The sequence below is a fragment of the Rhinopithecus roxellana genome, chromosome 4, assembly GCF_007565055.1.
Source record: "Rhinopithecus roxellana isolate Shanxi Qingling chromosome 4, ASM756505v1, whole genome shotgun sequence".
In the NCBI taxonomy this organism is placed as follows: Eukaryota; Metazoa; Chordata; class Mammalia; order Primates; family Cercopithecidae; genus Rhinopithecus; species Rhinopithecus roxellana.
Window position 1 is genome coordinate 104,153,940 of NC_044552.1, and position 26,741 is coordinate 104,180,680.

The 26,741-nt window shown below is 34.8% G+C and overlaps 1 protein-coding gene across 4 annotated transcripts in view; it reads left to right on the top strand.

The window, feature by feature from the left end:
- The window catches only part of STXBP5 (syntaxin binding protein 5), a 206,467-nt gene that overhangs the window by 135,386 nt on the left and 44,340 nt on the right, over positions 1-26,741 (top strand). For 2 of the 4 annotated variants that reach the window (XR_004056799.1, XM_010386921.2), the window contains exons 18-21: positions 1,570-1,721; positions 8,688-8,753; positions 13,572-13,631; positions 13,730-13,777. Coding sequence is in view for 3 of the 4 variants with exons in the window: in XM_010386921.2 (XP_010385223.1) it covers positions 1,570-1,721; positions 8,688-8,753; positions 13,572-13,631; positions 13,730-13,777 (326 nt within the window). In the remaining variant the exon portion in view is untranslated. The remainder of the gene's footprint in view (positions 1-1,569; positions 1,722-8,687; positions 8,754-13,571; positions 13,632-13,729; positions 13,778-26,741) is intronic. The other 2 variants (XM_010386928.2, XM_010386930.2) reach the window with 2 other exon arrangements.

Here is a 26,741-nt window from a genome sequence, read left to right on the forward strand (position 1 = left end):
ATATAGTGTTAATTATACATACTTTTATTACAATATGATAGACTTGTAAAGCATTTGTTATTTTCTTGTTTCAGAGGTCAACACTGCAGTGTAAGAAACTGCTTCCTGACTGTTCAGTCCCGGAGCTATTTATCATGTGTAGCTCATTGTCTCCTTGCTTGATGCTAGCCCTAGGGACTCATTCATTTTTTTCTTGCCAGTAGCTCCCACCACCTACTCTGTCTCTTGCAGCTGTACAGTTAGCCCTCTGTATCCACCTCTTCCTTCCATGGATTCAACCAACTGCAGATGAAAAATATTCAGAAAATATAACAAAAAAATGCAACAATTAAAAAAATAAATTTAAAAATACAGTATAAAAATTATTTACATAGCATTTCCATTGTATTAAGTATATGTAAATAATCTCAAGATGATTTAAAGTATATAGGAGACTGTATGTTAGTTACATGCAAACTCTTTGCCATTTTGTATTGAGGACTTGAACATCCGCAGATTTTAGTATCTGTGAGGGTCCTGGAACCAAGCTTCTGAAGAAACCAAGGGACAACTATACATCAAACTAACACTGGCTACAGTCTGAAATAGTCTTCTTTCATATTTTATTTGCTGCCATACAATGTAAGAGCACAGACTTTCCTCTTTTAAATATTTTATTGTCCACAACCATTCAAAAAACATAGGAAATGAGAAAAAGAACCAATAGGAAGTTTCAAAGGAAGGTGCAAATCAATGAATTACAGGCCTCACTAGGCTTACAGTTGTATTTTGTTTGGCCATTTCTGTGTGTTTTTAGAATTTTAATTAGTTACCAAGACTATATAAATCCATACTTAGAGCTCCAACTTAAAAATCTGATTATGTGGCCGTGTCCATGTTTCTGCATGGCAGCCTCAGCTGGAACTCAGTTGAAGCTTTTCATTAGATGTGCCATACACTCTTAAGCAACCATGTGCTTACATGTCCTCTTTTACTTACTTATCTAGCCCTCTATACATGTCAGTTTTCCATTCCTGGCTTAAAATATCTTAAAAGAATAAATTTCCTTTATTCATAGTTGGTTGGTTTATAGTTCCTGACTGATAATTGAGAAGATATTTAGAACACCCCAAAGGGAGGCCTCCAAGATGTATACTTTCTACTTTTTATTCTTGACTTGAATGATTACCAAAACTTACCCGAATGTCTAATCTCCTACTTGCCTAGTACAAGGGAATGTCTCCCACCCATGAAGAGCTCAAAACACCCCCAAGGTAGAAAAATAGATGTTGCATTGCAAGGTGTGAGAGATTTCTATCTCTGATCAAGTTTCAACTCCTATGCCAAATATTTTTATAAATAATACAGTTGATTGATTTAGTGATATTAAATAATTAATGTCTGCAGAAGATCTAAACAGTTCCATGAGAAGGCACATGTAACCTGTATTTCAGTTCATATAGTTATCTTTTGTTTCAAAGAATTTTCTGAAGGACCCACCATGCTTCTTTCTTCAGCCTTGTAGACTGTAGTACATTTTCTTGGAATTATTTGATTGTGCTAAAATGTTTGTTATTTTCCTATTTGCAGGGTGGTTTTTGGCAACTGCAATGGCATTGCTATGGTTGACTACCTCCAGAAAGCAGTGCTGCTCAACCTGGGCACTATTGAATTATATGGGTCTAATGATCCTTATCGGAGAGAACCCCGATCTCCTCGTAAATCTCGACAACCTTCAGGAGGTAAAAAGAAGAAAATCCTGAGCTTTAGGATTTCTATAAATGCTGACTGACTTCTGTGAATATAAGTATTTCAGTTAGGTAAATAGCTTGCCTGATTTAGTCTGTATATATAAACTTCCAAAAACTAGCAAAAGGCATGAGTCTTATTTTTTATTTTTGTTTTCTATAGTTGTGGTTTTTACTTTTTTTTTTTTTTTTTTTGGAGACAGGGTCTCACTGTGTCACCCAGACTGGTGTGCAGTAGTGCCTTCACTGCAGCCTTGACCTCCTGGGCCCAGGTGATCCTCCCACCTCAGCCCTCTGAGTAGCTGGGACCACAGGCACATGCCACCAAGCCCAGCTGATTTTTTGTTTTTTTTGTAGAGATGGGATTTTGTCATGTTGCCCAGGCTAATCTCAAACTTCTGGGCTCAAGCGATCACCTGCCTCAGCCTCCCAAAGTGCTGGGATTACGGGTGTGAGACACCACACCCGGCCTGCTTTTCTTTTTAATATTCTAGGATTTTATTGCACATTGAGAAAGAACCACAGGATCAAACTTCTCAGCTGAAATATAACGAAAGGAATATTTGTATCATTATTATATAAAAAAATTACTTTCAGAGATTTTGCTCCTTTTCATTGTTTGGTTTTTGTAAGACCAATGATTTATTATTTAAACTATTTAATTCAAAGGAATCATTCCCATGTGGGGAAAAAAGGAAAATGCAAAGGTAAATTTTAGTTCTTTGAAAATATAGCATTCTCAGATAGCTTTGATTAAATGTAAGCCTACAGTCATTGAAGATTCTCTTTATAGAGTTCTTTTACGTTTGCTAGGTAATTAGTCGTAATTTTAAATGTTCTACCATAGTACCTCAAGGTATACATGTATACTTAGCTATATATACCAGTACTTCTTGCCCTTTTTTTATTTCATGACACACAAAAAACTGGCATTTGATATATGGCACACAGGGTACACTAATGAGGCTTCCAGTTACAACTGGCCTGGTGATATCCAGTTTCCCCAGGGCCTGCCCAGCTGGACCAGAGATTGAGGGCAGCCCTATTTGGGGCATACTTAACTCATATGCAGAATACCAGTGTGTATTGAAACACCATTCGGGAAGCTCTGGTCTGTACTTCCTAACTCAGTCCGCTCTGAATTAAAAGTCATTCTGCAATTCATTTTTCAGTTGTGTTCAGTACATTATTAACTAATACTGCAAGTTTTACAATTCATGGGAAAGAAAAATGAGGGGATATAGACCTTTCTATTACTTTGGCTTGATGATTGAATTTTTCTTTTCAAAGTTTTGTTTTTCCATTTTTGTTTGAATGTGATCGTTTTGTCATGTAATATCTTCAGCAGAGATTATTGTCCCAACCATACCATTCTAGTATTTTTGTTTCCTTTTATTTTTCTTCCGCTTTTCATTGCTTCACTAAGGTGTGCTGATTGTGACTTCTTGCATGTGCGGCCTTTCTAGCTTATATTCTGAATCTATGAAAAAACTTCGTTCTTCTTTTTTAAGTAAGTCATTTATGCTTTGGCTTGTTTGTTCTTTGTAAAATCATTGGGAGTTTTTTTGTTCATTTTTAAAAGAGCTTATTAAAACATTCTATGTCTAAAACACTGTACTCATTACTTAGATTCATCTCATGACATGTATATGAAAACAGCTATTTAAATACTTATGCCCCAATTCTATCTCTTTATAAAGCCAAGATACTAATATTTAACGCTAGAATGTTAGAAAGTTATCATGATAGAGAAGAAATATTTTTTGAAGATAAAACTTTTAGTTTATTTTACTATCCATAAAATAGGTAAAAATTTCACTATCCATAAAATTAACCTCTTTTCTCCTTTATACCTTATACTAGCTTATATAAAATTGCTAGAAATTAAATGCCTAGATTTATCTAAGGATAGAGCCTGATTTTTAGCATTTAATTTTAAAAATACTTTTTAAAATTTCACTGCATCCTACATTATTCTCCAGTAAACCCCATAATACATATTATTTATATTATTGTTTGCTTTATTTTATTATTGAAGAATTAGCTATGTAGGCACAGGAGAACTATTTGAGTTTTTCTTTATTAGTTTAAGATATTCACCCATTGTTATTATGCCTCACTTTGTCAATATTTAGGGTTATATTTTAAATAAAAATTAAAATTATGTTAAAATATGTTTTAAAATAACGTCTTAAGAATATTTTTGACACTAATCCCCCCAAATTTATAAATATTTGAAATAAATATACAATGATTGGTATAAAAGTTCTTTCTCGTGAGGTAAAAAATGATATTCTTCCTAACATGTATATTTTATAACATGTTCTTAGGTGTAGACCAAATATCAAATTGTTCTTCAGGCTGTTTTAGAAGAACAGTTTGGAGAAATTTTTTGTTTTTGCTACAAATAGATGCTGATATATTTTATAAAGAATGTAGTTCATATGAATTTTAAGACAAAACTATTTCAGCCAAGTTTAAATGTGTCATAGCTGTATTACAATGCAGTTGTATTATTTAGTAAAATATAGGCTGTGTTTTCATAATAAAAATTCTAAAACTGTCACAAGGACAAACAGTAATGAAGTATTTCAGCTACTCATATCTGCTAAAAATCTGATTCTACTAAAAATGAACTGTTGAATAATATGTATCTTGTTTTGCTGGTCGTTTTATGATTCAGTAGAATGATAAAACTACTAATTGTGTGTGTATTACATCTACTAATGATTGTGTGTATATTACTAATGATTGTGTGTATATTAGAATTAGTAATTCTACTTAAGTAGAGTTAAGTAACTTTGATTCTGAGTGCTACATTAAGAAGAATCATTTTCCTCTCCGAAAAGTATGAAAGCTATAATAAGAGAAACTAAAGCCTAAGGTCCTTTATATAAATGAGGTAGACCAAGCGATAATAAAAAGAATATCAAGATAATTGGTGAATTTAAAAGGTATCCCCAGCTGGTGAAGGTCAAACGTTTTACATTTCAGTTGATTTGAGGCACAAATTAGTCAGAATTCTAGAATGAGTTGCTATATGCATATAGAAAATAGAAATGACCGATAGAAGTCAGCAGAAGTTCACTAAAAGTAAGTTGTAGCAAAATCAATTTTACTTTTTTAATCTTGTAACTACATTGATGACTTATGGCAGCCTGTTGACCTAATGTTGCCTGAAGTTAATGAGGTATTTGAAAATTAATTTTAGGATATTTTTGTGAACCAGACAGGTAGAAGTGACCTAAATACCTATTTCAGTTTAATGATGGAAAGATTGATTAAACCAAGAGTCAGCAAACTATTGTCTGTAGGCCAAAACCCAGCCTAGTGCCTGATTTTGTACATACAGGTTTATTGGAGAAATAACATGTTTATTTGTTATGTGTTGTCTATAGCTGCTTTTGTGCTGCAACATAACAGCTGAATATTTGGTGACAGAGATTTTGGCTGAAAAAGCCTGAACTATTTATTACTTGGATCTTTACAGAAAACATTTGCCAGCCCTCTCAGTTAAACCATGGTACTGGATTAATGTGTGGTCTAATTACCTTGATGTAGTATGCCTCAGTTAATGCATATATTGTGTTGAATAACATAGGATTATGTTTTGTTGAATATTTCAAATAGTAAATGTAACTTCCTCTCTGGACTTTTGAAAGATAAGATATGCGTATCAGAATGGTCACTATTTAAGGGGGAGGTAGGTATTACATTTGATGGCAGAGTAACAACTCAAAAAGATAATTTATAGGTAGAAACAGTAAATTTAAACCAAAGAAATGAGATTTATCAACAATACATGTTGAGTCCTGAGTTTAGGTTATAAAGACTGATTGTTTACATATAGAACAGAAAACACTGGCTTAAGAGTAGTTCGTGTGAAACATAATTGGAGATTTTGTTTAAGCACATCTAAGTTTAAATCACTCTTTTTATAAGTTTGTGATACTAGAAAGGATATTTCTCTGAGGCTCAGTGTCCTCATTTATAAAATGCAGATGGTGACTCCCTCATAAAGTTGGTGTGATTATTAAGTGAGAGGACACATGTGGCATACCTAATCATGTGAGTGAATGTTGTTGGCATTCAGGAGGTTGTTTTGTTACTGTTGACCACAACTTCGTGTGTGCCAGTAATGTGGCAGAACTGCTGAATATACTAATGTGAGAAGTTTAGAACAGTTAAAATTATAGTTCTATGTCTATGTCTATGTTATGTTATTTTCTCCTCATTTTTAAATCAGGGCATTATAAAAAGCAGATTTTGTCCTAAAGCATGCAGAGCTTTTCTACCAGTGGAAAAAAAAAAAAACTCTGAGTGGCAATTAAGTGGACCCTTTCTATAAGTAATTAGGTTTTTGTTCCAATATAAAATGCCTAAAACACTCAGTGCCTCAGTTTCTTCTTCTGTAAAATGAGAATACTGTCTACTTCATTTGTTGCTGTTAGGGTTAAATGAATGAAGCACTTAAAACCATATCTGGCACATAGTAAGTACTCAGTAAATGTCACTTAAGACCACTTAACTAATTGGGTTGAGTGAGATATGTTTGAGCAGAGCCTGGGTAGATGTATTGCTAGGAATATTTTTGAAGGGATTCTGGCAGCAATAGAAGGGATAGATTAGCTTGCATGCTATGAAATTCTTTCACATGTATTCACTCAAACATTCAACAAATATTGAGACTACCATGTGCTATGCACCATTATAGGCAGCAAAACAGACAAAATTCTCTGCCCTCACGGAACTCATGTTCTACTGGAAGAGACACACACTTAAAAAGATAAGTAATATACAGTAGATTACATTAATAGTGCTGAGGGGGAAAGTAATTGAAGGAGGATTTGAAATATCAATGATGGAGTGTTAAAATAAAATAGAGTGTCTAGGTGACTTCAGGTTTAAAGGAAATGAGAGAGCTATTATAATACCATGAGGATGTCTGGGAAAACAATCAAACAAAAAATATTTCATGCACGAGAATAAGTACAATTTGCTCTGAAGCAGTACACCTGGTGAGTTCAAGGAACAATGAGGAGTCAGTGTGGCTGGAGAAGAGAGAGTACCAGTGGTGGGCAAGTCAGTGAAAACAGCAGATCGTCTGAGAGGTAACAGGATACAGTATACTGTCGGATCGTATACATCACCCGACCAAGTAGGGTTGGACTTTGACTTTTACCTTGGGTGAGATAGAAGGCACTGAATGGATGTTTAGCTTATTTAACAGTTGTTTAATATCTAAACGAAATCCTCTCTATCCACATTCTGTAATTCAACTCCTAAATGTTTCTTCCTCGGCCTTTTTAAGAATGATAACTATATCATATAAGTCTAATAATTTTTTTAGTCAATAAGTTCAGTAATTATTATATCATGAAGACCCTCAACTGAAACCTCAAAGTGATTTTCCCTAAGTATAATTTTTAGTAGCAGTTGACAAAATACCAAGGGGGTAAAATTTCAAATTTGATCATTTTTATTCAGTACTAGGCACATCATAAAACTGGAGTATGTTATCACTACTGTTTAGATATCCTCTGTCTCAGTGTGCTATCAAGAAAGAGTACATGTATATAAACATATTTTATCAAATATTAAATGCATACCTATAATTACATCTATCATCTTAGAACCGTAAAAACCAGGTTTTCTTCCAGGACCATTAGTTTGATGAAGATTTTTTTTTAAAGTACTAATTATCAGGCTGGGTTGGTGGCTCACATCTGTAATCCCAGCCCTTTGGGAGGCCTAGGTGGGTGGATCATTGGAAGTCAGGAGTTCGAGACCAGCCTGGCCAACATGGTGAAACCTGTCCCTACTGAAAATACAAAAAAATTAGCCGGGCATGGTGGGGCACTCCTGTAGTCCCAGCTACTCGTGAGACCAAGACAGGAGAATCACTTGAACCCAAGGATATGGAGGTTGCAGTGAACCGAGATCGCACCACTGCACTCCAGCCTGGGTGACGGAGGGAAACACCGTCTTAGAAAACAAACAAATGACTAATTCTCATTCAAGAACTTCCTATCTAATGAAAAAAACTAATGTGTGCCTCAAAATAGAAAACTTTTCTTAGAAGCCCAGTTTAGTACTCATGTTCTCAGGAAATGTTACTTTGAAAGCTTTCTCAGTGACTGTTGGAAATGTGACATCATGTCTTTTTAGCAAAGTAATAGAAAAGCAGATACTGGTGATACATACACATTCTGTTCATCGATGTGACACCTGACTTCTAAGGCTCAGACATGTGACTCCTTGCTCAGCTAGTCCAAACCCTTGATGTGTGTTTATTTATAATGTTTATACAATTTGCAGGGGTTTTTATAACTTCAATCACCAGGGAAATTTATAATCATATTGTTTACTTTCTATTTTATCGTAGATTATATTTTTAACTGATGAATGCTGTATTAGTTTGAGGTATTTTAATATAAAATATTTCTGTCTCAAACCCAATGAGCATGGTATCAATACCAACAGTCTGTTGATTTATTGGGTTCTTTTAAATGGACGGTAGTGGCCGGGCGCGGTGGCTCAAGCCTGTAATCCTAGCACTTTGGGAGGCCGAGACGGACGGATCGCGAGGTCAGGAAATCGAGACCATCCTGGCTAACACGGTGAAACCCTGTCTCTATTAAAAACTACAAAAAAAACTAGCCGGGCGAGGTGGCGGCGCCTGTAGTCCCAGCTACTCGGGAGGCTGAGGCAGGAGAATGGCGTGAACCCGGGAGGCGGAGCTTGCAGTGAGCTGAGATCCGGCCATAGCACTCCAGCCTGGGTGACAGCGCGAGACTCCGTCTCAAAAAAAAAAATAAAATAAATAAATAAATAAATAAATAAATAAATAAATAAATAAATAAATAAATGGACGGTAGTTTAATATGTACTGTAAATAAAAGACAAAACTGCACTTACATAAATTTATGGGTTGATTTGTTTTTTGTTTTTGTTTTGTAGCCGGTCTGTGTGATATTAGTGAAGGGACTGTTGTTCCAGAGGATCGCTGCAAGTCTCCAACTTCTGGTAATTTGTTTTTTTTTAATTTCATTAATAATTATGATTCTACAAAATCCAAGATAACATAACAGTGTACATTTTGATAGAGATGCATTTAAAATACATCTACAAAAACTTTTGTGTCATATATTTATCCTTAAAATCTTAACTGCATTCTTTGAATTCTGATTAAGCAGAAAGAAATGTAGCTGTGCTAAATAAAAATCCAAAAGTTTACCTGCTGAGAATCCTGTAATTGTTTATTTAACTTTCTTTTATTTACACCTTTTTAATAGAAAATATATCTTACTCCTTACCACTGGATCAAATGTCTTAGTTATCTACAATCTTTAAACGTTATGAAAAAATGTTTAACACTTATAATCAAGTCATGAGTATAGTCAATTAGAATAATTATAGACTAGTTACATGTATTTTTATTTATGATGAAAATAATTTCTTATATATTTATAGCTGTATTAAAGCAGTTCTCATTTCTTATCTATAGATGGGTCTTTGTGTGACCTATGCATATATTAATATTTCAAAAGAATATTATTTTTATTATTTTTGGAGACCTCTTAAAATTAACACGATCTTGAATTTATTTTATTTTGGTGGATTGGTCCTTTTCTAATCCTTCATAAAGTTAATATTATTCACCAGTTTTCTAGTGAAAAGATCATTCATAGCATAAGTAACACTGTTGTTAAGACAGTTTTTGATCCTTCCATAGCTGGTATAATGCATCAGAAACAATTGTCAGAATGGGAAATATTGACAAGGGTATTTTGTTTTACTCCCTCACATTTTAGTGTAATATTTTATTATATCTAAGACTGCAAAAGCTTTTATGATGTTTTCCTTTTACAGTTGCATTTTCCTGATGTTAAACTAGTTGATTATTTCTTAAAGTTAAAATGTATCTATGCATTTTCTGACTTTCTTGTTCTTTAAACTTCATATTTAAATTTATTCATTAAACTAATAAAACATATGGAGGAATTGCTCACATAATTAGTACCTGATAAGTTTTAACATTGGTAGAATTAAGTTTGAATGAATAGTATGAAGCAGGAACTGTTTTCTGTCTCCTAGGACTGTTTATTTCTGAATTTGGAATTTAGAATTGTAATATCTTTTAGTTCTTACTCTTCTTCTGACTACGTAAAATAATGTTCTGACCTTCTCATCTTCTCCCAAATCCACGTAAATGCATTTGTCAGTATGTTAAGTATATAAGCCAGGGTGGACAATTTGGACATGGAACATGTAATATGTTATGCTTAAATATGTTAAATCCCATAGGATGCGTTTTAATAAGATTCAACCCAAATAAATTAGTACTCCTTTTTATCCTGGGCCAGACTTTCAAAAAGTGGATACATCTAGCCCTTTGAAACAAACGAACAAGTGATATTTGAAGATAAGTGTATATTTAAATCTAAGTATATAAATATAAAAAGTAAATAAAGGTTAAAAACCCTGTAAATTCTGTTTCTCAAAACAGAGAAACTCAAACATGGTTCAGCATTTTCAAATATATTTTTGCTCTTTGGTCCATGTGAAAAGGAAAGTAATGGTTTTAACATGCAGAAATTCAGATGATCTAGATATTTCATTGTTTCTATCTCAGCATGTTTGAAATGCAAAGTAAAAATTGTGACTTCAAAAAATCACTGATAAATCATGTATTCTTATCATTAGGTATAGAAACCTTTATTTAGTTTAGTCTTTGATTATGCTCTGAAAAACATAAGAATTCTCTGAGACATACTGGTTTCTACAAATCAGGAAATACTGTTTTTTTAATAAAAAGTCAAACTTTAAGAGGGAATAGTTGTTTCACATAGCAGGAGATACCAGTTATGCACAACTAGTAAGAGTATTACCATAGAAAGTAGAGTGAGATTCTGGAAAACTATTTTAATATAAATAATTTTGACACTGCATTTTTATAGCTTGTGTGTGTCTTTCTCAACTTGTCCATGTAAAAAATGTTAATAGTAATTTTTGCCATCTATTATGGGTTAATTGTCTTACTCTGTGTATTTGTAACTTTTTTGAACCTTCATTCCTGTTAACATTCTAATAGATAAATAAAGAAATAATTTATTATTACCCCTGTGGCCAACACATGCAAATTCTACTAATTTGCGATGGTCAAAAAAGAATAACAGATGGGATGAATTTGAAGTGAATCAAAAGAGCCACACGGGGATCATGTTTTTAAAAACATAAAAATTAGTAATTAAATTACAAGCCTCAAATAGTTTCCGCAATGAGAGTAATATAAAAAGGTAAAATAGTTAAGTGATGCATTATAGATTATTAAAACCGATATAGCAAATATAAAATAAGTTGGTATTTATGGGAAAAGAAGAAATGTATAAAAGTGGATTGGGAGTTAAAATGAGTCTCTCATAAATACTAAGAGGCAGACAAATATAGAAATATAAAATAGCCATATGGCTTTATCAAAACCAGTGAGTTCATTTAAAATAATTCATATATGAAGGGAAACTTTTTTTGAAAACCTTTTAAATCTCGCAATTAAGATTTGTGATCTCAACTGTTTAGTTAATTAAAATCAAAGCTGTCTTCAGATATCATCATGAGAAAATCCATGTAATGCATATAGTTAACCTTTTCATTTATTTTTAAATAAACCAGTGGTCCCCCTAACAGAAAGTTAATTCTGCCTACTGAACATATGCATCCTGAACAAATGAAGGGAAAGACCTTCATTTGATCTTTACGTCAAAGAACTCATGTTGCTTCAGTGAGCACTTTAGTAATACTGGAATTTGTTTAGTACTGCATGCAAATACACACACACACACACACACACACACAAACACACATAACAAATCATGTTAAAATAATTTTTTTAACTGTTAGGTTGTTTCAAGCTGAAGAAAACCCAGGGCCACCCATACCATAATATAAATGATGCCTTCAATTGCATTCATGATTTAAATGCTGTGTGTCCTAGAAAAACAATAAGCTGTGGATATTATCTGTGTTTCATTGTAGAAATTTAGTAAATATATTCAAATAGGATAAGCAGAAAACTATTTTGGAGCTTTTACATGAGCTGTCACAGAAGTTATAGCAATCAGTAGTAAGTATTTTTAATTAGAAGAAAAATAAACCTCCTGTTTTATTTACATTACAGCCTATGTTGCCTTCTTGTATTTGAAAATATCAAATATTTTTCTAATTTTATTATGTATAGATATGTTATCCTGCTATTGCTTTGATATGAAATATATCAAAACTAGTATCAATAATACATTTTTGTGCATTCATGTGGCTATTTTGTAGAGATGATAGTGATATTTTCAAATATTTATAACATATAACCATTATATTATTTAGAATTAAATTCAGAAGTATATTAAAAACAACTATACCTATTTCTGTTCCTGGAAATGTTATGAGCTCAGTGTTACCTGTGTGATATTTTTTGAAGTGGGATTTATGAGGATCTGTAAATGACGTTTAGCAAAAAATAACAGGGACTTTAAAAAAGTAACCTTCTAAAACCACTATAAAAGTAGTGGTTCTGCCAATGCTGGCAGGTTTTAGTCGGTCAGAGAAAAGCTGTCAAGGACATTCACCACTTGACCAAGGGAAGGAAGGAGGTACAATTTTATTGGGGAGTGTTATATGTGGTGTCAAATTTTGACCTGATTCATTAAGATTCAGTACTTTTACTGGGATATTTTTAAAACAGAGAAAGAAACTTTTTTATCTGCTTCTAATTACATTCTAGGTATTTCCCTCTAGCAGAAAAGCTTTATGAATTCAGCAAATACTTACTTAGAGAATTCTACATGTAACACACTCCACTAATTACAAAAGGGATACAAAAATGAATCAAATGTGGGCCCTGCCTTTTGGAAGTTCATTCCAGTGAGGAAGGTCATATGTGCATAAATCTAAAATAATAAGATATTAAGTGGTTAGCATCATATGAGAAATATATAGATAAAACATTAAGGTAACTCAAAGGAGGAGAAGTGATTTACAGCTGAGGAGACTGTGAAAATTGAATGGATGAGGTATTGAGATGTGCCTTTAAAGAATAGTTGTCCAAAAGTGATCAACGAAAATACTACTTAGGATCACATTTATAATAAAAGATGTATGTTATAAATTAAAGGAATACTATGAGAAATTAGAAATATTTTTAACCCAAAAAATCTTAAAGAAATATTAGGTAACATTATATAATAATATTGGGAGTCACAGCCAAAATAAAATTAAATATTTCTTACCTCCATAAATTTAGGTAGACATTTGAACATACCTGCAAATATAAATATTATCTTCACTATTTTAAAGATCCCTTATTGTACATTTTAAAGATTTCTATAATATGTAGTAGAATGAATATATAGTTTTAAACTGTCAGTCTAACTCTAAAATAACAAATTTTATCAGCAAAGTTATAGTACAAGATCTTGGTTCTGCTAGATAAACCGTATTCAGTTAATACTATCAAGAATTGCAGATTTGTTCAAAGAAACAGTTAAACACTATTTATAGTTTTCCTTATATATTTTCTAACATCTAATATACCAAGATTTTGCCAAATTGTTATAGAGTTAATATTTATATATACCAGGGTCTACCATGAGAGATGTTGCACTACTTATTACTATACTGTAATAGTATAAGAACTGTTATTTACTATATACATGGTCTCTTCTTGTGGTCACTTAGGTGATAACTTGTTTTAAAAGTTACCAGATTTTTTATTTGTACATTTTTCTTGTTACAACTCAGTGTTTATGACTGACCATGTACCTGTTCCTTCCATTGTCTTCATTTGTGTAGGTTCTTCATCACCACACAATTCAGATGATGAACAAAAAATGAATAATTTTATAGAAAAGGGTATAGTATCTTGATTTTAAAGTATTTTCTTTTATGTTTAATTTATTTAGTTTACTTTGAATAGATTTTGACATTTTATATCAAAATATTATTTTCAGTGAAGACCAAAAGCAGAAAGTTTTCCAAGATGGTAGCCAATGATATAGGTAGGAAATAGAAATTTCTATTTTGTTTCTAATCCTTGCTATATGCAGTGCTAACCCAACACTGGAAAATTATCCAATGCATTGCATTTTTGTGTAAATTTGTTGTTCCTATGCTAAAAAATAATCTCTTGGGCTGTGTGTCTTTTAAACTCATTGGGGCAATAATTATTAAAAATCAGTTCAATTGGGTTGCAGTTCTTTTTCTGACTTACAGTGTGAATTTCTCTGTTAATTTTATTTTTGCTTTACTTTAAAATAAAGCAGGGTTCAATTTATGCCATAAGTAGCACAATTTTATACTCCCAAGTTTTGAAGCAGTTGTTTATAGTTTTATTTGTGTTTTTTCTACCTTTATTCCATCTCTCTCATATTTTCAAGACCCCGTATTTCAAGGAAATGGTTTTCTAAAAGATTAACCCTTTTAGTCTATAATCCGTACCACCTTTGGCAAGATTAAATAGGAATTTTCTAGGACTGCCCCCACTCCCTCACTGCAAGTAAAAAATGCATTACTTCTTGTGATTGTTTTTGTGAATATATGTTGAGATGAATTACTCAGTCCAAAGTTCTCAAAGTTTAAAATTAGGGAACAAAATATATAATCAAACTTTGAGGACATAATCAAATTAGGGTTTTAAGGTCACGAAAGTTCAGATGTTCTCCAAAGATTTTTAAAGTCTTGAAAAACACTTTTAGAAAAAGAGGATAAATTTGATCTTTGATTTAAATTCCAAATTTTTATTATACAGTTATTGTATTATTTCCTCCCAAAACCTCTAGCAGATATTCTTTGAGGTCAGTCAAATTAGAGGAATTTCTAGGCAAGTGGAATAGTTTTACTTTTTCTCAACTGATAATGTTTTAGATATGCTTAAATTTTCAAAAATTCTTAGAAGTAACATATTTTTGTGCATATTTTGTAAATTGAACCCTGTTTAGTCATATTAGCGGTGACTGACTGTTCACCCCTTGTCATTTTTATAATAAGGTGGTTTATTCTTGGGCAAAGGGCTCTTCATTTATGGAGAATCAATTGTTTATCTTTGTATTTGTGGGTTTTTAGTGACTCTTTTGGTAATAGTTAAATCACTGTAATCATGTACTAGCACTATGGCACAATAGTCTTTAATAACCAATTTCAGTTATTGTGTAATTCTATCTTAATAGTACATTAGAGGTTCTTTTGTTGCCATATTATGCAAAAAGAAAAGATTTTCCTACTTATATTTTACTAAACAACTTTTTAAATTACCTAGGGACTTTATCTTGCATGAAAGGGACTTTGTACATAATTAAATTTTTAAAAACAATTGTTCTGTCTTATTTTGTGCTGGGGTTCTATTTATTAAATGTACTGACTACCTTCCCATTTTTTTCTGTGTTTTAAATAGAATATGTAACATGGAGTACTTGAGCTTGACTATTTGAAAGACTACATTAGCAAATTTATCAGTGTTGATAATGTTATTGGAAGGATAGTTCTTTGATGACATTCTTGCTTTATTTTTATCTTATTGGTGAGTTTTACTTTTTGTCATGCCAGTTTCTGTAGTCATGTATTTTGGGGAAAGCATGTTATGTTAGCTTCATTCAACTTTTCAAAATTGTTGTAGAACAGTTACACATAATTATTTTTAAACCTCAGGAACCATTGTTATATGCTTTGGCTTTGTTTGGAACCTTTTGGTGTATGTGTGGTTTTTTTAAATCACAAGATTTGGGTATATATAAGGAAAGTTAGTGTCACAATTTTTTTCTTCTTTCAAAGGGAGAAAAAACTGCCCCATTTTAGACTGTAAAGTTTTTGCATTTGAAAAACTAACACATTAGTTTATCTCCTTACATTAGTATCTAGTTTTATTATAAGAATTAACGTAAAATATGCTATCAAAAAACATAAAATGTCAATGAAATGTTGGAAAAAAAAAACTCGTAGATCTTCTGAGGACCTCTCTATCCAGACTGATATTTTGTGCGTGAAGCTGTGATGTCAAAAGTATTAGGACTTCTTGAGCATTCTGAACTCACCTTATCGTCCGATCTCGTACCTGCTATGAAGTATCCTGAATCTCATGAACTTACCACCTCTTCTTCCTCAATATACAAGCATTTATAGCTTTAACTTTAGGTAGTTACGCAGTGGCCAAAACGTAAGAATTAGTACCTCCAGGGTTGCACTAGTAAAAGAGCCACCTTGTATGGAAGGTGAGTAAATAGCTTGGCCCTGAAAGTTTGCCCCTGAGTTTTACCTGTTCTTTGAGAGTAACTGCTGCTGGTGTCAGTTTGTGTGTGTGGGTTTGTGTGTATGTGCTGTGGGTGGGTGGTACAGAATGGCAGTCACAATTTAATGGTTAACCCAAGCATGGGAAATCAATCACCCTACCTTTTTTTTTCAACTGCCTGACAGGACAGCTGAGATAGCTGAGACTATAATAAGCTTTTTGAATGTATTTAGCCTTTATCTTATAATTTTTCTGGCATGTGCCAGCTTTTTATAAATAATTTTTCTCAATCCACACAATAATCTCAGTGGGTTAGTTACTACTGTTTCCCTGTTTCACAGATAAGGAAACTGAATATAAGTAATGTATTTGTTGGTGCACAGCTAATAAATGAGAGCAGGATTTATACCCAGGTAGCCCTACTCCATGGTCTGTCCTCTTAAACACTATGCTATTTTATCTCTTAATACAATTTACAGAAAACTAAAGGATTCCAAAGCAAATTCATGGTATGATTAATAACCAGATAATTTGGTTATGGCCCTGTTCTATCTACACAATAATCTGGGAAAAAAAAAAAAAAAAAAAAAAGATTAAGTTCTGTGTTAGAGTCAGATCATGGATGCCATCTTGGTACCCATCACTCAAGCATAATATAGTATCTGAAAGTCTACCTTCCTCAAAGACTAGACTCAAAGGAAGGATAACTAGAGCAAACTCTGGAGTACCCTAGCCCATCTACCCAAAGCCTAGCTTCATAATTTATTTCCTGATTGAAAACTAAATCAGATGAATGATCCTGACAGTGACCTTGGATCTTGCATAAGAAGAGCAGCCTATAAATTATAGAAATAGCTTTAGTCTTGTGAGTTTGACAGGAAAACATAACAATATAATGTAATTGCAGCATCCATAAAGAAAGCTTCATGCGTGTAATGTATATGCATATGGTAATTTGTTTTGCCTGTGTATACCTTATAAATTTTTGTTAGTAAAATCTTAATTACCAACATTTTCAGAATCCATAGTTTTTCCTGTACTACTGTAAATCACTTAGAAAATAAGATAGGGTATCAGTTTTTTTATTTATTGTTATTTGTTTTATAAAAAATTGAAAGTATAGAGTTTCACAAAGCTTTTTATTTTTAATTCATATAAAAATAGTCCTACAATGCATATCTTTGTTAACAATGTATTAATCAAATTTTTTGTGATATCCTTATGAATAAAATACAGCCTACATGCTAACATTGCTCGATAAATTTGAAACTACATGATAAACCTTTTCTAAAGATTATTCTATTTCATTATGGTTTTGTTTCATGCTAAAAGTAGATTTCTAGCTGGAACCCATAGTCTGTGACCTGGTCTATATCCAGTTTTATTACTAATTTTCTTAGAGAAGGAATGATTACCAAATTCCTTCTGGTTACATGAAGTTGTGAGGGGAAAATAATACTAAGGATAAAAAAATAACAACTCAAAATTATGGTTACTTAAATGAGTGCTTTGCCAAAAACAAATAGAAATAATAGCTTCATCTACTGGGCACCTCCTAAATTATAGACTAGACACTATACCAGCTATTTTTTTCATGTGGTATTTATTAATAGAGGGAAAATTATACTTCCAGGGTCACTTTTATCTCTCCAATTCTGAGTTAGCATAATTATTTAGGTAAGCGTTAACTTAGCAAAACTGGAATAATTTTTGAATTCAGTTTAAATGACAATACTGTTCAAGTGCTGTTATTAGTTCTCTTAAACATGAATCTCAATGATTCCTTTTTTAAAGTATTCCAACATCACTAAAATCTTCTCTTTGTTGTTTTATTCTACATCACTAACTCATTAACTCACACGATTTTAAAGCAGTTCTAACACCTTTATTTTTCAAGAAAAGAAATGGAATGTCAGAGAAGTTAGGTTACACATCCAAATAATGCTCCATGGTAATGACTCAGGACCGGAATCCAGGCTTTTTGAGTCTTGTTTTACTATGTGTAGCATGTTTCATGCTTCATACTGAAGTATCCACTTTTTCTTTCTTATGTTACTGCTTTTTCTTGTGCGTCTTCTCAATTCTTTTGTATTTACAAGTTAAAAAATAAATTCACAAAGGTTCATTTAGATTCGTTGCCATATGAATGAAAAAGTGTGTATTAAATTAAGTAGTATGTTGTGAAATTATTTTATTCATTGTAAAACTCAAAGTAGTGCTGGTATTTCTACTTTACATTCCCCAGTATTCAACCTAAAACGTGGCTATTGAATTTGTAGAATTTAGCTTTTATATGCAATCCACAAGATGGCTGTTGAAAGAAGACATGCTCGGCGGGGGCGGAGCAAGATGGCCGAATAGGAACAGCTCCAGTCTCCAACTCCCAGCGCGAGCGACACAGAAGACCGGTGATTTCTGCATTTTCAACTGAGGTACTGGGGTCATCTCACTAGGGAGTGCCGGACAATCGGTGCTGGTCAGCTGCTGCAGCCTGACCAGCGAGAGCTGAAGCAGGGCGAGGCATCGCCTCACCTGGAAGCGCAAGGGGGAAGGGGATCCGTTTTCCTAGCCAGGGGAACTGAGACACACAACACCTGGAAAATCGGGTAACTCCCACCCCAATACTGCGCTGTAAGCATACAGGCACACCAGAATATATCCCACACCTGGCCGGGAGGGTCCCACGCCCACGAAGCCTCCCTCACTGCTAACACAGCAGTCTGCCGCGATCTATCCGCAAGGCAGCAGCGAGGCTGGGGGAGGGGCGCCCGCCATTGCTGAGGCTTAAGTAGGTAAACAAAGCCGCTGGGAAGCTAGAACTGGGTGGAGCTCACAGCAGCTCAAGGAAGACTGCCTGTCTCTGTAGTCTCCACCTCTGGGGACAGCGCACAGCTGAAGACCAACAGGGGAAGTAGCTGGAGCCGGTGCAGACGCGAACGACTCTGTCTGACAGCTTTGGGGAGAGCCGTGGATCTCCCAACGCGGAGGTTGAGATCTGAGAACGGACAGACTGCCTGCTCAGGTGTGTCCCTGACCCCTGAGTAGCCTAGCTGGGAGAAATCCCCCACTAGGGGCAGTCTGACACCCCACACCTCACAGGGTGGAGTACACCCCTGAGAGGAAACTTCCAAAGGAAGAATCAGACAGGTACACTCGCTGTTCAGCAATATTCTATCTTCGGCAACCTCTGCTGCTGATACCCAGGCAAACAGGGTCTGGAGTGGACCTCAAGCAATCTCCAACAGACCAACAGACAGTCCTTCTGACTGTCAGAAGGAAAACTATCAAACAGGAAGGACACCTATACCAAAAGCGCATCAGTACGTCACCACCATCAAAGACCAGAGACAGATAAAACCACAAAGATGGGGAAGAAGCAGGGCAGAAAAGCTGGAAATTCAAAAAATAAGAGCGCATCTCCCCCTGCAAAGGAGCGCAGCCCATCGCCAGCAACGGATCAAAGCTGGTCAGAGAATGACTTGGACGAGAGGAGAGAAGAAGTCTTCAGTCCATCAAACTTATCAGAGCTAAAGGAGGAATTACGTACCCAGCGCAAAGAAACTAAAAATCTTGAAAAAAGAGTGGAAGAATTGACAGCTAGACTAATTAATGCAGAGAAGATCATAAACGAAATGACAGAGATGAAAACCATGACACGAGAAATACGTGACAAATGCACAAGCTTCAGTAACCGACTCGATCAACTGGAAGAAGGAGTATCAGCGATTGAAGATCAAATGAATGAAATGAAGCGAGAAGAGAAACCAAAAGAAAAAAGAAGAAAAAGAAATGAGCAAAGCCTGCAAGAAGTATGGGATTACGTAAAAAGACCAAATCTATGCCTGATTGGGGTGCCTGAAAGTGAGGGGGAAAATGGAACCAAGTTGGAAAACACTCTTCAGGAAATCATCCAGGAGAACTTCCCCAACCTAGTAGGGCAGGCCAACATTCAAATTCAGGAAATACAGAGAACGCCACAAAGATACTCCTCCAGAAGAGCAACTCCAAGACACATAATTGCCAGATTCACCAAAGTTGAAATGAAGGAAAAAATCTTAAGGGCAGCCAGAGAGAAAGGTCGGGTTACCCACAAAGGGAAGCCCATCAGACTAACAGCAGATCTCTTGGCAGAAACTCTACAAGCCAGAAGAGAGTGGGGGCCAATATTCAACATTCTTAAAGAAAAGAATTTTCAACCCAGAATTTCATATCCAGCCAAACTAAGTTTCATAAGTGAAGGAGAAATAAAATCCTTTACAGATAAGCAAATGCTTAGAGATTTTGACACCACCAGGCCTGCCTTACAAGAGACCCTGAAGGAAGCCCTAAACATGGAAAGGAACAACCGGTACCAGCCATCGCAAAAACATGCCAAAATGTAAAGACCATCGAGGCTAGGAAGAAACTGCATCAACTAACGAGCAAAATAACCAGTTAATATCTAATGGCAGGATCAAGTTCACACATAACAATATTAACCTTAAATGTTAATGGACTAAATGCTCCAATTAAAAGACACAGACTGGCAAACTGGATAAAGAGTCAAGACCCATCAGTCTGCTGTATTCAGGAGACCCATCTCACATGCAGAGACATACATAGGCTCAAAATAAAGGGATGGAGGAAGATCTACCAAGCAAATGGAGAACACAAAAAAGCAGGGGTTGCAATCCTTGTCTCTGATAAAACAGACTTTAAACCATCAAAGATCAAAAGAGACAAAGAAGGCCATTACATAATGGTAAAGGGATCAATTCAACAGGAAGAGCTAACGCTCCTAAATATATATGCACCCAATACAGGAGCACCCAGATTCATAAAGCAAGTCCTTAGGGACTTACAAAGAGACTTAGACTCCCATACAATAATAATGGGAGACTTCAACACTCCGCTGTCAACATTAGACAGATCAACGAGACAGAAAGTTAACAAGGATATCCAGGAATTGAACTCATCTCTGCACCAAGCGGACCTAATAGACATCTATAGAACTCTCCACCCCAAATCAACAGAATATACATTCTTCTCAGCACCACATCGCACTTATTCCAAAATTGACCACATAATTGGAAGTAAAGCACTCCTCAGCAAATGTAAAAGAACAGAAATTATAACAAACTGTCTCTCAGACCACAGTGCAATCAAACTAGAACTCAGGACTAAGAAACTCAATCAAAACCGCTCAACTACATGGAAACTGAACAACCTGCTCCTGAATGACTACTGGGTACATAACGAAATGAAAGCGGAAATAAAGATGTTCTTTGAAACCAATGAGAACAAAGATACAACATACCAGAATCTCTGGGACACATTTAAAGCAGTGTGTAGAGGGAAATTTATAGCACTAAATGCCCACAAGAGAAAGCAGGAAAGATCTAAAATTGACACTCTAACATCACAATTAAAAGAACTAGAGAGGCAAGAGCAAACACATTCAAAAGCTAGCAGAAGGCAAGAAATAACTAAGATCAGAGCCGAACTGAAGGAGATAGAGACACAAAAAACCCTCCAAAAAATCAATGAATCCAGGAGTTGGTTTTTCGAAAAGATCAACAAAATTGACAGACCGCTAGCAAGGCTAATAAAGAAGAAAAGAGAGAGGAATCAAATAGATGCAATAAAAAAATGATAAAGGGGATATCACCACTGACCCCACAGTAATACAAACTACCATCAGAGAATACTATAAACGCCTCTACGCAAATCAACTAGAAAATCTAGAAGAAATGGATAATTTCCTGGACACTTACACTCTCCCAAGGCTAAACCAGGAAGAAGTTGAATCCCTGAATAGACCAATAGCAGGCTCTGAAATTGAGGCAACAATTAATAGCCTACCCACCAAAAAAAGTCCAGGACCAGATGGATTCACAGCTGAATTCTACCAGAGGTACAAGGAGGAGCTGGTACCATTCCTTCTGAAACTATTCCAATCAATAGAAAAAGAGGGAATCCTCCCTAACTCATTTTATGAGGCCAACATCATCCTGATACCAAAGCCTGGCAGAGACACAACAAAAAAAGAGAATTTTAGACCAATATCCCTGATGAACATTGATGCAAAAATTCTCAATAAAATACTGGCAAACCGGATTCAGCAGCACATCAAAAAGCTTATCCACCATGATCAAGTGGGCTTCATCCCTGGGATGCAAGGCTGGTTCAACATTCGCAAATCAATAAACGTAATCCAGCATATAAACAGAACCAAAGACAAGAACCACATGATTGTCTCAATAGATGCAGAAAAGGCTTTTGACAAAATTCAACAGCCCTTCATGCTAAAAACGCTCAATAAATTCGGTATTGATGGAACGTATCTCAAAATAATAAGAGCCATTTATGACAAACCCACAGCTAATATCATCCTGAATGGGCAAAAACTGGAAAAATTCCCTTTGAAAACTGGCACAAGACAGGGATGCCCTCTCTCACCACTCCTATTCAACATAGTGTTGGAAGTTCTGGCTAGGGCAGTCAGGCAAGAGAAAGAAATCAAGGGTATCCAGTTAGGAAAAGAAGAAGTCAAATTGTCCCTGTTTGCAGATGACATGATTGTATATTTAGAAAACCCCATCGTCTCAGCCCACAATCTCCTTAAGCTGATAAGCAACTTCAGCAAAGTCTCAGGATACAAAATTAATGTGCAAAAATCACAAGCATTCTTATACACCAGTAACAGAGAAGCAGAGAGCCAAATCAGGAATGAACTTCCATTCACAATTGCTTCAAAGAGAATAAAATACCTAGGAATCCAGCTTACAAGGGATGTAAAGGACCTCTTCAAGGAGAACTACAAACCACTGCTCAGTGAAATCAAAGAGGACACAAACAAATGGAAGAACATACCATGCTCATGGATAGGAAGAATCAGTATCGTGAAAATGGCCATACTGCCCAAGGTTATTTATAGATTCAATGCCATCCCCATCAAGCTACCAATGAGTTTCTTCACAGAATTGGAAAAAACTGCTTTAAAGTTCATATGGAACCAAAAAAGGGCCCGCATTGCCAAGACAATCCTAAGTCAAAAGGACAAAGCTGGAGGCGTCACGCTACCTGACTTCAAACTATACTACAAGGCTACAGTCACCAAAACAGCATGGTACTGGTACCAAAACAGAGCTATAGACCAATGGAACAGAACAGAGTCCTCAGAAATAATACCGCACATCTACAGCCATCTGATCTTTGACAAACCTGAGAGAAACAAGAAATGGGGAAAGGATTCCCTATTTAATAAATGGTGCTGGGAAAATTGGCTAGCCATAAGTAGAAAGCTGAAACTGGATCCTTTCCTTACCCCTTATACGAAGATTAATTCAAGATGGATTAGAGACTTCAATGTTAGACCTAATACCATAAAAACCCTAGAAGAAAATCTAGGTAGTACCATTCAGGACATAGGCATGGGCAAGGACTTCATGTCTAAAACACCAAAAGCAACGGCAGCAAAAGCCAAAATTGACAAATGGGATCTAATTAAACTAAAGAGCTTTTGCACAGCAAAAGAAACTACCATCAGAGTGAACAGGCAACCTACAGAATGGGAGAAAATTTTTGCAACCTACTCATCTGACAAAGGGCTAATATCCAGAATCTACAAAGAACTCAAACAAATATACGAGAAAAAAACAAACAACCCCATCAAAAAGTGGGGAAAGGATATGAACAGACATTTCTCAAAAGAAGATATTCATACAGCCAACAGACACATGAAAAAATGCTCATCGTCACTCGCCATCAGAGAAATGCAAATCAAAACCACAATGAGATACCATCTCACACCAGTTAGAATGGCAATCATTAAGAAGTCAGGAAACAACAGGTGTTGGAGAGGATGTGGAGAAATAGGAACACTTTTACACTGTTGGTGGGATTGTAAACTAGTTCAACCATTATGGAAAACAGTATGGCAATTCCTCAAGGATCTAGAACTAGATGTACCATATGACCCAGCCATCCCACTACTGGGTATATACCCAAAGGATTATAAATTATTCTACTACAAAGACACATGCACACGTATGTTTATTGCGGCACTATTCACAATAGCAAAGACTTGGAATCAACCCAAATGTCCATCTGTGACAGACTGGATTAAGAAAATGTGGCACATATACACCATGGAATACTATGCAGCCATAAAAAAGGATGAGTTTGCGTCCTTTGTAGGGACATGGATGCAGCTGGAAACCATCATTCTTAGCAAACTATCACAAGAACAGAAAACCAAACACCGCATGTTCTCACTCATAGGTGGGAACTGAACAATGAGATCACTTGGACTCGGGAAGGGGAACATCACGCACTGGGGCCTATCATGGGGAGGGGGGAGGGGGGAGGAGGGAGGGATTGCATTGGGGAGTTATACATGATATAAATGATGAATTGATGGGTGCTGAGGAGTTGATGGGTGCAGCACACCAACATGGCATAAGTATACATATGTAACAAACCTGCACGTTATGCACATGTACCCTAGAACTTAAAGTATAATAAAAAAAAAAAAAAAAAAAAAAAAAAGAAGACATGCTCAGTTTGAAAGGGATGATTAGTAGTGTACAATGATACCATTTTTTACAGGTGATTTTAATATTTTCTGTTTTGAAGGAAAATTATTACTTGACCTTAATTGGTCAAGAACTGAATTTGATAGGCAGATACTTCAAAATTATTATATGAGTCTGAGTACTAACAAATTATTTTTCTTTTTTAGAATGAATAAAAATTGAAAAGTATTGGCATATTGTATATTTAAATTTAAATTTTACTTTTGAATGTATTTTCTGTCAGATTTCTTAATAAAATATGCTGGAAAGTCTGTGTTTCATATTCCTGTACTTACTGTATGTGTACTTATCTCTCTGTTGAACTGCCTTTTTTTACATTAAAAGGATATGCAGTGACCTTTCTAGAAATAACCTGTAGTTTGCTTCCTAGCATAAAGAAAATTAGTCTGAGTTAAAGTTACATTACTGAAATTAAACTTTGTCAACTATTATTTGAACAAAACTATAAATATGGCAATTTATGTTCTGTCATTACCTATTTTATTAGTTTGTTGGGACAGTCACCACAAAATACCACAGACTGAGAGGCTTAAACAATTCAGGAGGTTAGAAGTCCAAGATCAGGGTGTCAGTGAGTTTGATTTCTTCTGATGCCTCTCTCCTTGGCTTGCAGACAGCTGCATTCTCATTGTATCCCCACATAGGTTTCTATGCAGAGCACGACCCTGATGGCTGTGTATCCACATTTCTTCTTATAAGAACCAATCAAATTGGATTAGGGCCCAGCCTAAGGGCATCATTTTAACTTAATCACTTCTTTAAAGGCCTGTCTCCAAATATAGGAGAGGAACTGGGGCTTAGGGCTTTTATATATGAATTTTGCAAGGATACAATTCATTCCATAACACTTACTGTGTTAGGTTTATGTAATACCTTGTATTTTGTACAGAATTCTCTTTGAGATGTTGCAAAGAGTTTAATTATGATGTTATTTAGACATTAAGTTTTATGAATGCTTGGAAAGCAGATGGGTCAGGGAAAAAAAATTGAAGAAAAAAGCTCTGCGAGTTCAAGAATGAAAAAAACTTGGCATAGTCAAATCTTTACTTGACAAATACTGATATCTCTTTAAAGATTTACCTCTATTTCAGGTAATAGGTATAGATTCTATGGGTATTTCCAAAAGTCATCTTTTTGATTAACAGTCTGTATTTAATTTGCCCTCTTTTTCACTTTATTTCTTTTCATTTGTGAAGAAATTTATCATTCTATAGAAGTAAAATTCCAATGACAGTTTTGTTTCCTTTATTCATTGCAATTATTTATTCATTGTGTTTATTAAGCACACATTAAATGCTGGAAACATATATATATAGAGTATTTTACAAGGTAAATTCTGTTTCTGAACTCCTGGAATATTTTAGCATGGGAGACAGACATTGGTATTGTTAGTTCTAGTGGCTACTAAAATACATGTGATACTTGACAAGAAAGTTTCTACTTCTTGGTTCCACTTTTCCTCTTGGATTCCCTGCTATATCCTGCAAACTGAGTTTTTTAAATTCCTTTACTATCTCAGTTGTTTTATTAAACACAAATACATTCCAACATTATCCCTTTCAAGAGAGTCATGCTGGATCTTTGCCTGTGGTGACAAAAGTAATATTGTCATTTTATTCTAATTGTTGAAACTCTCAGTATAAACAAAAATCAACTTACTTTTATGACAGCTTCATCAGTCATAATAATTCTTTTTACCTTTTACCTTTGCTTTATTTTTTACTATAAATTTCAAATTCCAGAAAGTGAAGTTATAGTTCTGTTTTTCTTTCAAGAGCACTTGTTTAGAAAAAAAGATGTGGACACAATGGGTAGAAGCACTAAAGGAAAATTACAAAACATCTGTTTAATTTGCTTCTCTTGGACATCATACATCTTTCCTTGGTATTGAAATTTGCATTGCAGACATAATCATTGTGATCAGGTATAACTTCATTATTCCTACTAAGCAAATGCAGCTCTTTACTGTTTATACAACCAGACAGTTTGATGTCCTTATTCAGGTTTATAAGAAGAGAGCAATGACCCACCTTAACTACCTGCCTACACTCTCTGAGACTAGTTTTCCTCAGATTGAAGAAACCTTCTGTCAGGGGCAAGCGTTGAAGAATACACAGTGAAAGAAGAAAACAGAAACAATGTGTCTTTCAAGAACTCACCCAGATG